This window comes from Bicyclus anynana, chromosome 20 (assembly GCF_947172395.1).
Source record: "Bicyclus anynana chromosome 20, ilBicAnyn1.1, whole genome shotgun sequence".
Taxonomy (NCBI): domain Eukaryota; kingdom Metazoa; phylum Arthropoda; class Insecta; order Lepidoptera; family Nymphalidae; genus Bicyclus; species Bicyclus anynana.
The window spans coordinates 10,168,114-10,183,535 of NC_069102.1; the positions used below are offsets into that span (position 1 = coordinate 10,168,114).

Sequence of the window (15,422 nt, forward strand, 5' to 3'; positions counted from 1 at the left end):
AGTCAGCGCTGCGTGAACGCTAATAACTGACTTAACACTGCGTCAGCGCTTATATCTGAGTTAGCGCTGCGTGAACGCCACTAACTGGGCTAGCGCTGTGTGAACGCTGGTTGCTAAGTTTACACTGCATTAACGCCGAGCGCTGAGTTAGCGCTGCATGAACGCTGATAACTGAGTTAACACTGCGTCAACGCTTAGAGTTAGCGCTGCGTGAACGCTACTGTCTGAGCTAGCGCTGTGTCAACGCTGATTGCTACGTTAATACTGCGTGAACGCTGATCGCCGAGTTAGCGCTGCGTCAACGCTTATAGCTGAGTTAGCGCTGCGTGAATGTTACTGACTGAGCTAGCGCTGCGTCAACGCGGATGACTGAGTTAGTGATGGGTCAATGTTGATCGCTGAGTTAACGCTGCGTGGACGCTGATAGCTCAGTTAGCGCTGCGTCAACGCAAATAGCCGAGTTATTTTATATTTAGTATCATAAATTATGCAATATACAGTATAAACTTATTCTACCGCTTTATGCATTTTTGATATCTCGCCTTATAAAATACTTTCACGTTATCTTTCCCACGTAGCAGAGGCAAGAATTCTGTAAAATAAATAATGTCCACACATAGACAAGATAAATTGTTTATTCCGGGCGAAACCAGGCTTAAAGGTTGCAAAATAAGGAACACAGGCCTAGGGCGCCATCATTATTATTTATTTATTAATATAGCATTTGGAAAAAATTATACTATAAGTAAGAAATACATTACAAATGTAAATCATTTGCGTGCAGAAACTAATTATTATTATTTAACATTAATTAATCCATTATTTAAATAAGAATTCTACTGTTTTTGTACAAAAGTGTGTAAATAGGATTTAATTGTATTATAATACTATAATACCTACTTCTTTAACATTTTTTTTGCAACACTGAGTAACCTGATGAAGGTCGTAGAAGTCAGCATGCATTATGTATACCTACCAGATACATGTGTAACTGGCTATGGCTATATATAATCACTAGCTGACGCCGCGCGGTTTTACCCGCGTGGGCCCCGATCCCGTAGGAATACGGGGATAATATATAGCCTATAGCCTTCCTCGATAAATGGGCTATCTAACACTGAAAGAATTTTTCAAATCGGACCAGTAGTTCCAGAGATTAGCGCGTTCAATTAAACAAACAAACAAACTCTTCAGCTTTATTATATTAGTAAGTATAGATATCTACATATTATTATACTAATATTATAAAGTGGTTAAAGATTTTGAGCTTATGTACAGAGTAGGTACATAACCAATTTTGAAAATATTTTTTTACAAAAAAAGCTACATGTGTGACTGTCTAATTAAATAGGCTATACCTACTTAATTCCCTTATTTCCACGGGAACGGACATTACGCGAGTGAAATGTGCGTCTCCTAGTCAATTCCAGTGTTACCAACTCTCCCAAATATTTATCCCTAAAGTTTGTGTCAAAAACCCCTAAAATCGCCTTAATTATTGAGTTGTCCCCTAAAAAAATATAAATTCATAATAATTTAGAAATAATATGCTGTAATATGTTTCAAAAGTCTATATTTAATACAGACAAAATATTACGTCTTTATCAGAAGATTCAGATTTTTTGAAATCATACATGTTGACAATGAATAAATTTAACAAATTTTTTTTATTCGATGAAAATTGCCGCCAGTTGCCTCAGAGTGGTTGTAGAATAACGTATTTTATGTCGTTATAAGTCGCTAGGCCAAGAAAGAAATTAAAATTATCATCAATTTAAAAATATTAAAGAGTCAAAAAATCCCTGAAAATACCCCTAAAAATATCAGCCCCCAAAAAAAATCCCATTTCACTTATTTGCCCCCTAAATCTGGGGGGAAAACCCCAAGTTGGGAACCCTGGTCAATTCATATTATACAACTATGTCCTCCACAGTGTTTGTCTGTATCGCGATAAAATCAAAGACAACCAAATGGATTTTCATGAGATTTTTAACACTACACTCTAGAGTAATTTTTACGAAAGGTCTATATACATATTCCTCATAAATCACACAATATCTCAACAAATTGTAATAATTATACTTCCGATCATTATCATTAACACCTTGACTGCGATCACACCTGAAAAAAATAAATTAACACCTGTAAAAATTCAAATAAATTCGTGTGAAAAAAAAATCATTAAAATTATACTTATAATAGGAGTTAGATTTTTTTGTGATACCTACATAGCACGGAATAAATAATTGCTCATTGCCACTTCAGCTTCGTGACTCGATGAGCTTTGAGGTGACCAAAGTCACCTTCTGCGGATCTCCTCATTTTTGATTTTTTGATTCTGAGCCTAATTATTATTAGGTTTACATAAATTTACGTCGAATTGAGAAACTTCCTCCTTTTTTTAAGTCTGTTAATTAATTAATCAAAATGAATTAGATTATCAAACTGAACCTGACCTTTACCGCAACGTAGGTATGAATGGACCGCGTCACCGCACGTCACTATTAGATCTCAAAAGACAGTCATTTTTGTCATTGCCTGACCTAGTGCAGTTGCACTGCCAACTGCTGTTTTACTGAGTTGCCAAACGTGACGCCATTCAATAAAGGTCTACCCACATCACACGTTGCCATTCTTACATAAAGATACATACGGATAAAGCGAGGTATGTATTTCCGAAAGTTAGAATTAGAAAGGTACCTAAAATTTAATAATTATAATTTTTATTTTCACCTCGTCGTGTTAGTTCTTTCTTCTTTAATTTCACCTATCTAAGAACAATTTGGTTAGTTTATTAGGTATAGTAGTACCAAGTCTTACAAATGTAACTTGAAATATTAAGGACTTTCCACAGATACTTTGAACCCCTATTTCACACCTTTTGATTTAATTTTTAAAATGGTGAAATGGTGAAATTCTGTACGTTGAAGATCAACGTACAGAATTTCACCTGTTACAGTTTTATTATAAGTATATATAGATTAGATATATATTATAGATAGATTAGGTATGTCATTATTTAATATTCATTGTCTAAATGAAGTACATATATGTAGGGATATAGAGAATATACAGGAAGAAAATTTTTTTAGTGCGGATATTTTTATATTTTGTACATAAACAAAATTTAATGATCACGTGTTTTTTCTTTTTTTTTTTAACTCAAAAATAACAAAATTATCGTTAGCTAAAGTTATTTACTTTTGAACAGAATTTTAGGGTCACCCTATTGTGCGTTTATTTTATTTTCGTTTGATACCTAAAGGACGTCACCAGATCACTTTTAAGCTGAATATATCTTGTTTAGTAATAATATGTACATTATTTTGGTATTTTAGAGACATAAATTAAAAAAAAAAATTACATAAAATGTATCGAACTGTTTGTAGATTTATATTCTATTAATGATACAGAACCACGAAAAAAAATATCCGCACTAAAGACCGAATCACCCTGTATAGAAGAATACTTAGAATGTATAGTACCTATAGTAGCATTACAATGATTTCACACTGTAGCGAGCTATAATTAATGATTATACTTTTTGCCAAAATGGGGCTTAGCTTGGATGTGAGCCATATTATTAAACATCCTTTTTACAATTATTAAATAATAATCGATGTTACTTCAAATTCCTTTCTAATACACTATAAAGACTTTTGTCGTACTTAATAGGTATTTTCTAATTAAGTTGATCCCCAAAACTATTACGTACATAGACGTACATCGATATAAATTGATCGACGATTACGTATATGTGAATGCGTAGTTACTCGTAGTAAGCAAAATCTAAGTTTAACCTAATTAGTAACTACTTATAATTCGAATATTTAACTACCCACACCATATCTTCAACTTCAGTTTTATAAGTAGGTAGATACACATAATATATCACCATTTACAGCCCATACACGGCTTGCACTGTTAGAATGAGAGGCGTCAGGATAATAGTCCACCATGCTGGCCCAATGCGGATTGACAGACTTCACACACCTAGAGAACTACAAAAATTCTCAGGTAAGCAGGTTTCCTCACAATGTTTTCCATCACCGTTTGAGACACGTGATATTTAATTCCATAAAATGCACATAGCTGAAAAGTTGGAGGTGCATGCCCCGGACCGGATTTGAACGTCGAACTCTACGTCTTCCGAGTTAAGACACTGGGCTATCCACACCTTCTATATAACATCCTATAAATAGAAAAGGCAAATTAGAAAATAAAATTTGGAACGTGACTGTAATAAAACACCTACCAGTGAAGGAATATTCTTTATCAGCACGCTAAGCGAAGTAACTAATCACGATTTCAAATAAAATAAACCCAATATTATACTAAAAGTAGATTCATCCACGTCTTTAACTTTGATATGCGATTTAGCTTGAAACAGAACCTTCTGATATTGATACTTATAGCTTCAAATTAAGCTTTATCTGATTGACTGTGCTATTAGCTATTCGCACGGACTTTTTTATTTGAAAGTCTGCCGAAAGTAGGCTCATTAATTTTCATTAAATATTCTTTGTTTTTTTATGTACGTTACGTTATAAGATACGTTTTCTCTATGGACTGTTATGTATTCGCTTCGTTTATGTTGTAGATAATAAAGTATTTATTTATTTCTGTAAACAAAAAATGTAGGCCTAATTTACCGCCCTAGGCTCCAGCCTACTCAGCCTGCTGGTTCGCTACTGGCTATTTGCTAACTCTCAAGCTCGAACTCGATTAACATAATATATATAACTCGCAAACGTTATTTGATCTACAAATAATTTTTGCAATAAAAAAGCCCTATTATTTTCCGCCCTCTTCAGTCCCTTGACCAGTTCCCCAGTTTTATGTGGTTCTGTGTCCTTTTGAAGTTCTCCTAAAATTTGAAAGAGGTGAAAATTTTTCTAAAAGTAGAAAATTTTTCTTCACGTTATACTTTTGAATGATGGCATATAGTTGGTTAGTTAAAAATAAAATATTGATGTTTTTCATGAATTGTAAAAATTTCACCCTTATTGTTAAATAGGATTTGAAATTTTTATGTAAGTCATTGTCTTGTCATTATTCAAGTTAAAATCACGTTAATTGGTATATTGACTATAATAAAATGTTAAAAATATTGGGGATGAAAAAGGGATGAAAGCATAAACTACTTTTATTGCCTTTATTGCAGGATAGTGTTCTCTAGTTGTTAATCATTATTCAAGTTAAATTTACGTTAGTTGGTATATTGACTATAATAAAATGTTAAAAATATTGGGGATTAAAAAGGGATGAAAGCATACAATTATTGCAGACGACCGTTCTCTGGTAAGGAACATCCATAATAAGTTGGCTACGATATGTAGGTATATGTATATTGTATATAATAGATGTTCCATCCAATCCCTCAGTGAATTTCCATCACCCGAGCCATGACATAGGTAGGTAGCTGATATGAGCAAATACACAATGCACTACGAGTACACTACCATAGATGCAATGTGATATCTATTAATAACAATTAATCAGTCCACGTAACTCTAACAACTGAAACGCGCCATGTCTTATACGTCTCTATCTAGTCTTATTTTATTCTTTACAAGTTAGCCCTTGACTACAATCTCACCTGATGATAAGTGATGATGCAATCTAAGATGTAGGTAAGCGGGATAACTTGTTACGAGGAGGATGAAAATCCACACCTCTTTCAGTTTTTACACGAACTACCTATCTACGGCCGAAACCTCCCACCAGCCAGACCTGGACCATTTAAGAAAACCTCAATCGGCCCAGTCGGGGATCGAACCCAGGACCTCCACCTTGTAAAACCACCGCGCATACCACACTACCTAGCAACGTTCTGTTTATTACTCTTGTATATCTCATTACTGAAATCAACTGCACATAAGTGAATGTCTTCAAAAAATTTTCAAAATTCTACCCCTAAAGGGTTAAAAAGGGGTAAAAAAGGGGTTGAAGTTTTTTTAATAAAAATCGTTCATGTTTGAGTTTCAGTTTTATGAAATGATTTGTGCACTATTTATTATTTACAAAACATGCGAAAATAATGGTTGACATAGGGGTTGAAAGTATTCATCGAATTCCGCGCGGACGAAGTCGCGGGCGTCCACTAGTTGTAAATAAACCAAATAACTAACACACAAAAATTTATTCGTCGAACTTGACATACATAATCGAGTCTAAAATGAAACTAACATGAGTTATTTCGTCTGCCAGTGTTTGAGTCTAGTCTGAAAATAGCCTCTGGAAATTGTAAAGAAATATTTTTACCTACACATACATAGCTTATACAATACCGTATTATGAGTAGGCACCGAACAACAGTCTCAAATGAAAGACTGAAACTTCAAAAATTCCATATATAATCTTTTCGGCATTTTTAGTAGTAAAAATGTATATTACCTAAAAGCAATCTACAAGCGAAAGCAATTTTTTAGAGCAATGCGAACTTGAAACATCATACTAAAACCTTAAACATGGCGGGAAATCTAACATTATTTATTTAATTTTCATTGTTTGAACATCCATAGCCTAATAAACGCGAAACTTAAGTAAAGTTATCTTTTACCATTGAACCGATTTTGGAATAGAGGTAAAGTAGACCTTGGAACAGAACATACTTGATTTAAGCTACTTTTTATCCTGTAAAATCCAAACAGATTTCACGCGAACGTAGTCGCGGGCGTCCGCTAGTACCTACATAAATAAGAAGTAAAATGCTGACCAGACGTGTAGTGTATCGTTCCTTTTTAGCAATGTTAACCCTTATTTAAATACAATTTAATATGCACATACATTTTATGTAATGAATGACAAATAATTTTAAATAATAAATAAAATAAAATCCTAAAAAACGCTCATAGACTACAGTGCCATCTAGCGAACGATGACGTAGTTTATATTCTCTGTGTATGTAGCATCTATCCGACTGAAGTCTATGGAAATTATCATTCAATCATTCATTATTTCCGGTTGTCACTTTGAAGTTTTGTACGTCAATGTCAAGTATTCATACTTCAAACGTAAAATGACATTGTCATTTTGTATTTGACTATTTGTCATAATCAAGTGTTCGCAACTTTTACGTACAAATTTGGAACTCGTGTGTTATTCAATTATTTTTTATTAGTAAATATTACGTTTGTCATCGCAGTGAGGCACAAAGTGGAGAATTCGTCATCTTAATAAACATGGGGCTATGCGACGAGGGTAAGTATTAAAAAAATTTTCTTCATAGCTACGTTGTAAACAAGTCAATTAAGTGGACTCAATTATAGGATTGCGTTTTCTTCTCGCTACATTATTCAACGTGATGGAATTTTTCTATTTGCCTATAAACATACATATGAATAGTATATAGAAGATATTTTATTGGTAAATATCTACATACTACAATGCAATTACATATAAATTCTGAAAATTGCGGAAACTATCAACTATCACACTACAATAACTGGTTTGACCTCCACTTTGGTACCAAATGTTTATTTATCTGTATTCCTATCCTATGTCATTACAGTAGGTATGTCATACATGCATATGTTGTGAAGTTAATAAATAAATAAAGAAAACTGGTTTCTACAAATATGACATAATATCTCTTTACATTACCTCATTAGATGGACTGAGGTTTGGAATTAATTCTGAACACAAAAAGAATATAAAAACCAAGTTTGTTATGGCATTTTGGCATTTAGTAACCATGTATCACATTACGTAGTATAAAATGAAGTCGCTTCTGCTGTTTTTTCGCTGAGATCTTTTAAACTATTCAATAGATTTTAATTATGGTAGGAGTAGGATAGGGAAAGAGTGCATATAAGTCAAAACGAAGCTTGACCGGGTCTGCTTGTATAATATACATTTATACTACAATCTATTGGAAATATAACAGGTATTTAAAAACCAGAGGTACAGAGGCTAGTTTCGTTCTGGTTGGCACTGGTTTGTGTGTGAGGTGTGTGCCATAAAGTTATTCTGAAGTATAGATTAATTATAATATTATTAATCATTCCACACTGCCCCTTGCTTGTATCTTCATAGCCCCTGTGTGTAGCCGGGGTGGTTCACTAGAAATTTATAAACTAGTGTACACAGATCTTAAAAAATCAAAGTTGCATCATGAAATTACTGAGAAGAGAATAAAATACCAACAGAATAAAAATATAACCTTGTCATTTGTTGCAAGGCTGCCAACAATATGTCTCTTCTCTTCATGTCTTCTTTTCTTATGTCATATTCATTGTAGGACTTTTTGAATCATAAATAGAGTAACTGACGCAACTATGTATATATATTTACATATTAAGCATTTAATTCCTTTTGTAAATGTGTGGACATTTGTATTAAACATACACTTAATTCGAATTATAAATAATTAATTTATAACATCCATATTTACATGTACATTTAAAAATACAACATGACTATCCAATACATGTTAACCATGTTGTATTAAAATTTATTAAATGGTTCAGAAATAGTTAAGGACACAATAATTAGTATCAATTGTAAGTGGGAGAAACTAGACCTAGCAATTGATCACAATTCATTAATGAATGCACAGCAATGTCACTAGTTTATATTGTTATTAGCCAGTACAAAGTTATGGTTTATAGATTCTTCATTTTCCTGGGTCTTTTCTTCGCATGGCCACAATGTTGGCAGTTGTCTGTAGGTCTTCTGGTGCTGGTCCCCACTAGAGTCTCTACAGCCAGCCAAGCTAGCTCCAGAAGCTTAGCAGGCTGCTTGTGTCGCTGAACGCTTCATAGAGTGTAGCTGGGGAGTCCAATGTAGGGTGCATATAGTTCCAATACTCAGCTGCATCTAAGCTTAACATGCATTAGTGTTTCAGTGTTTCATCTTCTGTCACAGAAAACATATCTTCTACTCTTGCTTTGAAAATTTCAAGTAATATTATACTGAAAGGCTATAAGTAGGTAATTTGTGATCAATCCAGTACCTTGTGAACCAAATATACAAAGGCTAACCTCTGGATCAACAGGCAGAAAGGCAGTAATGCTGGAATATAGATAGTGGTATTACTATTTGACTAGACCTGGCAAAAATAATCCTTCCCTAGGATTTTTATTAATTCAGATTTTTTTATTATGGTAGATGTACTGTGTACACATACATCTTGAAACAGTGAGTAATTGAATTCTTTGTCCAGAAATTAAAAACAATATTTATCATGACTAATGATGCTATACAAGGATCAATAAATTATGCTTATTCCAAACAATAATATTTTGTTTTACTGTACTTTTATCTTAATGTTATAATATTATGATATACCATAAATAATACAGCTTCAAGAATAACAATGAATATTTTTTTATTGTGCTGTTGTTTAAAATCAATTGTGACATTGCACACTTAATTTTTTTTTAATGTGCTATTGTGCAATATGATATATTTATTATTTTTAATTCTCTCATTTATAATTTTTAACAATGTTAAACATACAAAATATAATACAAACACTTGAAAATTTATAAAAAAAAAAATATTAACCCTCCTGCTGCGGGACATTTGAGTGCTCAAGCAACCAGTTTGGGCTCCAGATTGAGGAACTTCCTCACAATACGCGCCGTTTCAAGAATCACCGCCTTCTGTATCCGACTCTTGATCCAACAGTTAAGCGAAAGTTTCTTAAGGTGTTGGTCGAAGCTTTTCGCTATAAGACCATTAACTAAAACAGCTATCGGACAATAATAGTTGACTCAATTTCCACATGGCGGTAATCTCGTGAGCAAAGTCCAAGTATTTTGATATTTTTTCCTTTTCAGCTTTAACCAGATTATCGTCATGTGAAACAGTAATATCAACAAATATCAGTGACAATCGTTCGGTCCCAGTAGAGTAATGCACTGCTTTTTTTTTTGCAAGCGGACGCTGGGTCGCATTTATAGTAAGGCATCTCAGAATCGATAAGGCGATACTGAAGATCAAGCTGTTGGTGGATTATCTTGGCTCTCGACTATTTCTGGGCCAGTATTCACCATTAGCAAGGTGAGAACATCCGGACACAATATGCCTGAGGGACTCCCCAGGACAATGACATGCTCGACAGATGTCTAGAGTGCCATCTTTCATAATATGTTTCCGTTTCCGGTAGTTTCTCATCTTTATAACTTCGTCCATAATTGTACAGACAAAACCCTCGGTTTCCCCAAAGAGGTCACCGAAATGCAACCAAGATACAGATGTTGTAGAATCGTCCATTTCTTATTTTTATTTTTACGCAGTCCACCATTCTAAAGTGTTTTTCAGATAGTAGGTATGGGTATAGTGACAGTTGCCGTATAAACGTCCATAATACGTATTATTATCGCGAAACGCGGCCAACTTTCAAGAGCAACACGAACTGTCACCCGCACCATGCTAAACACTTTAGTAAGCTTAGCAACTTTTAGTGTTGTAACTATGTAATGCCTATTCAGATGAAGTCATTGCATGGAGCAAATATTTTGCAAAGATGTAATTTCCCTGTAGGCATGATATAAAGTTCCGTGTACCCATTAATAACACATTTAATTATCAGAAATATTCCTTCTGCATATTATTCATAGCTTGTTTTGAGGGCAAAGTTCAACTTGCTTACTTTGTACTATAACTAGTATAAATTCTATATATAACTACTTAGTGTATATTACTCAATACATTAATTTATTTTGAAGTTGCATGAAATGTCAAAACTGCGAGTAAATATTGTGTTAGGGTAATGTAGTTTAAAGAAGTATATTTTTCTATTTACATTTCCATGCTCGTAACAGGGTTTAAAAATGAGTTTATATATCGCATGATTACTCGTATAATTTGTAATTTGTAATTGTAGAATAAAATATTACTTCAAGGCCTTTTTACGCATTTTAAATATTTTTTATCAAATTGTTTATCAAGTTGAAAATAATCCTATTTCTAACATTTTTAAACCTATTACTGCCATGTTTATTATATGTCACACAGCCTCTGTGTGTATTTACGGTAATAATTATGCCAAGTGTTTCTGAACCATTCATTCAGTCGTTCATTCATTTTTATTATGAAAAAATATTTCTGGTTAAAAATTACATGTTTGAACTGTGGACTCAATGCACGTTACTGGTAGTGTAGAGTAGGCTTAACGAATGGACTTTGGACCGTACTGTGTCGATAATAAAATAATTGAGGACAACAACTGGCGGATACGCCACCACGCACTAGTTTGCAATAACAGTCGCTTTCAATAAATCTAATGGATGGAATTTGGTGGTACCTACGACAATTAGGCTAGGAATGCCTTTCTTTGTAACTTATACATAATAATTGTTGTATATCCTTAGTATATCCTTGGATAAAAGTTAATGTTAACTTAATTATTTTTGTTTATATTTATTGAAAATAATTTCAATAGAGATTTTCTTTTATTACTTTTAATTTATTTTTTTTTAAAATTTAATACTCTTTATTTGTACACCACAAAAAATAATAGAAAACCAGCAAAACAGAAACATCAGAAAAAGTAGAATACAAAAGGCGGCCTTATCGCTTAGTAGCGATCTCTTCCAGGCAACCTTAGGCTTAGGAACTTATTAGGACAACTGTAGGTGGTGTGTACGTAATAATAATGTACATATACATACTCTACATATACTTTTACCTAATTAAAGTTGAAAATAAATAAAATTTAATCTATGTATTTCAATAACAAAGAATGTGGTCAATCAGTTATATTTTATACTTACATACACAGAATAAAAAATGATACAGAATGAGTCTTTAAAAGCCGCGCGATGAGGCAAACAAACGAATTTTTTTCAATTTCAAAATTTAACATTGACATTAAATTAATAGACTAGAATTCCTAGTAGACTTATAATCAATAATTACCTATAAAAAGTACACCATCTTACTTCTTTAGTTTTTGTAAACAGTTTTTAAAATAATTTAAAGTATAAGACGCCATTTTTATTGAAAAATATTGTAAATTACTGATTACTGATGAGTGATGACGATGTAATTACTGATGATGATGACGCTGTGTCGTACTGACTCGAGAATGTATATAGTTGTTAAATTTGTATTTGGAATGGCTGCATCACTGCCGTGTTCCGCGTGCTCTATTTGCCTATTATTCTTTAATCTGTGCTTACATGTTAAACACTTACATGGTTCATTGGCATGCACTTTTACGTATGCATTGCACATCCTAATAATAAATGCTTATCTGACTGAAATCAATAAATTTTTAGATGATTGTTTAAACACTTTTTTTTCGTATATTCATTAGTTTTAACTTTAAAAAATGTCAGCATAGATACAACTTGCCTATTACATTGTATACCTATGTATGTATGAGATCTAAAAGGGAACTTAATACATTGTATGTTGTATGGATTCCAAACTGGGTAAAACTCGATGGACGGAAATAAACTTTTGTGACGTGTTTAGAGAGGATGTATCTACTTAAAGAGCATAATACCTATTAGTCTTAAAGGTGTATTGCGAAATTTAATGTTGCGCAGTGTTGGTCGACCCTCCACAAGGTGGATGACATCAAAGTCTCTACAAAATGCCTATGTCCTGCAGTAGACGTCCATCGGCTGTTCTGATGATGATGAGATGAACTCAGTGGAACGTCTTACAATGACTACAGAAAGGAGACATGCTATTTTGTTCCCAGCACGCTATAGTAAAAAAGAAATACGAAAAGTCCCATTCAGTTACATAAAACAAAACGAAATCACCAAAAATTATTAGAGTTCACAGTTAAAATTTTTCCTCATACTCACTTATTGGACATTGTTCGCGGATAGTTACTAGAGTAGTGTGAAGAGCACTTAACAGATGGACTTTGTACTATCGTATGTCGATAATTGTTTTATTAGTAATAGCTCGCAAGCGCCGTGTTGCAAAATAGCAAAAATTGTGCGGGTTGCAAGTTGCAAGTCACCGTGATGGTGGTACTTAGGTATACAATTTTTTTTTGAAAACAACACTTCATTATTAAATAGAATGATAACGTACATAATGTTTTTAGGGTACTCTATTTTAACATCATCATCTATTTTTTGTTTTATTAGGCAATAGTCAATATAGTCCAGTCAAATTAATCCTTAAAATAGAAGTAAGTACAATAATTTCCATAGAGTTAAAAATTGGTATGACTGTTCAGAATCCCCCTTGTGCAAAAAAAATTATTGATGGTGAATTTTGCAAAAATAGGTTATTCGCGTTTTTCAGCTAAACGGTAAGTTTTACAGCAAAAATAGTTCAGACAAAAATTGTAGATCATCCGATTCTCTACCAAAAATGTAACCACACTATTTTTCATAAGAATTGAATTTTCCGTGATACATACAATGTAAAACAGCCATGCTTATTTCTGCCACGAAACAGCATTGCAATTGGTTTAGGTCTCAAATATGTGTCGTATCTACCTGTGCCTTTACTGGCGCAAGACAGGAAGCATTTTGAGTGAAGTTAGTACGAGATCCACCATAATAAATATATACCCTCATCTGTTGTTTATTGGAATAAGAAATAAATGATATAAAATATTCACATTGACAAATTGCAGGTTACCTAGTTAAATTGCATTATTAAATGATTATTATTATTTTTTAATTTATTTAATCTCCTTCTCTTATTGGTTAATTAAAAAAAATAGTACACTTAGTTCGTATTTGTTAGTCAATAGTCAATATTCATTTATTTCAATTAGGCTTAGTTTACAAGCACTTTCAAAAGGTATTAATATTATCAGATAGTGGTTATAAAAATTAGTCGAAAACTTAAAATATTAAAAAGCGTTACTAGAATATACCCAAAATAATTGAAAAAGTAAAGGTTGCCTGTTTTCACATCGCAACTCTGTGGTTGCCAGATGTTATTTTATATACCCTCATCAATTATTTAGTCGTATAACATATCAAATGAAAGCTTATTTTATGCTTAATTTAATTGTATTATTTGCTTTTAATCTAGTTGATGGTTTCCTAGATTTTGTATGAAAAATTAGTCTTTCCGCAATTTAACTAGGCAACTTGCAATGTGTCACTGTGAACATTATCTATAATTTATTTCATAACACTAATGAATAGATGAGGGTATATATTTCTAATGCCGGCTCTTATACCAAATGGTTATAGGCGATGGTTCAACACATACAAGCAAGTAGCCCACCTGAAGGGCCTCTGCTTGAGTTCTGTAACTATTAATATAGAAACTTGCCAAGTGAGAGTAGGGTTCCGTAATTGCACTTCACTGACTAAGAATAGTGCCTTTTATTAGTACCGACCTTTTCTTAGGTACTATTTTTAAAGGGATTAGTGCAAAGCTTTCCTTGTCCAAGTTTTTATTTATTGTAGACAAAGCAGAGGGGATTTTAACTCAGACCCACCAATACTAAAGTGTGGGATGAAGGTCTTAGGGTGAAACTGTTGACTTAACGATGACTATCTACTTTCGGAGATGACTACGATCGGGATCGACGATTTAACGTGGTCGAGGCACGGGGTTGCAAGACAAATGAGAATTTTTGCTCGACCCAGGACTAGAATCCAGGACTTCATAATCCTAATCCAAACCACGAATCTATACTTCTATACTTATAATATAAAGCTGAAGAGTTTGTTTGTTTGTTTTATTGGACGCGCTAATCTCAAGAACTACTGGTCCAATTAGAAACATTCTTTCAGTGTTATATAGCCCATTTATCGAGGAAGGCTATAGGCTACATATTATCCCCGTGTTCCTACGGGAATGGAAACCACGCGGATGAAACCGCGCGGCGTCAGCTAGTCAATGTATAAAGTAGATAAATTGCGGTAGATATTTGTTACTTCTATAGAATACGATAACATAAAAAACCTTTTTCTGTATAATAAATAAGCCCACGATATACTATCGCTGCTGCAGCGAATATCTCGTACAGATAACATTGTTTACATCCTTGTGTAACACTTGCCTACTACATACACATCGAAATGTAGTTAGAGAGCATTTACCAGTAGCTCTTTTCAAAACATAAATGTGAAAATGGGAGCCAAATTCTATGTCACAGATGTGTGTCGAAATTATACCTAGTTATATAAGTGCGTAACAAATTGTATAGGTTATATAAATTAAAATACAATAAAGCTCAAGATTTGAATGGGGATGATGACTAGGTTTGAATATATTGATTTTTATGATACATTCGGGTAAATAAGGTCAATGTTAACTAATTTATAACATAAAAAGCAAAGATTGTTGCTTGAAAGCTAAAGCTTGAATTTTATAATCTTATTTACTTTACAAATATCCAGTATTTGTAAAATAAATAAGATTATAAAATTTCAAAATCTATTAAATTTTTTTTATCGTAATTAGATGAAAATTCATACAGTTTTAGCTTCCTTACATTAAATGTGACATTTTTCAATAAATGAACTATAAACATA

The 15,422-nt window shown here is 33.0% G+C and overlaps 1 protein-coding gene across 2 annotated transcripts in view; it reads left to right on the plus strand.

Annotated features, from left to right (window-relative positions):
- LOC112057996 (hepatocyte nuclear factor 4-gamma) overlaps positions 1-15,422 on the plus strand; it is a 67,845-nt gene that overhangs the window by 22,594 nt on the left and 29,829 nt on the right. The window contains exon 1 of one of the 2 annotated variants that reach the window (XM_052887730.1): positions 7,041-7,203. The exons of the other annotated variant lie outside the window; for it this stretch is intronic. Coding sequence (XP_052743690.1) covers positions 7,185-7,203 — 19 coding nt within the window. The 5' untranslated portion in view covers positions 7,041-7,184. Of the gene's footprint in view, positions 1-7,040; positions 7,204-15,422 lie in introns of those variants that run through there. 2 annotated transcript variants of the gene reach the window in all.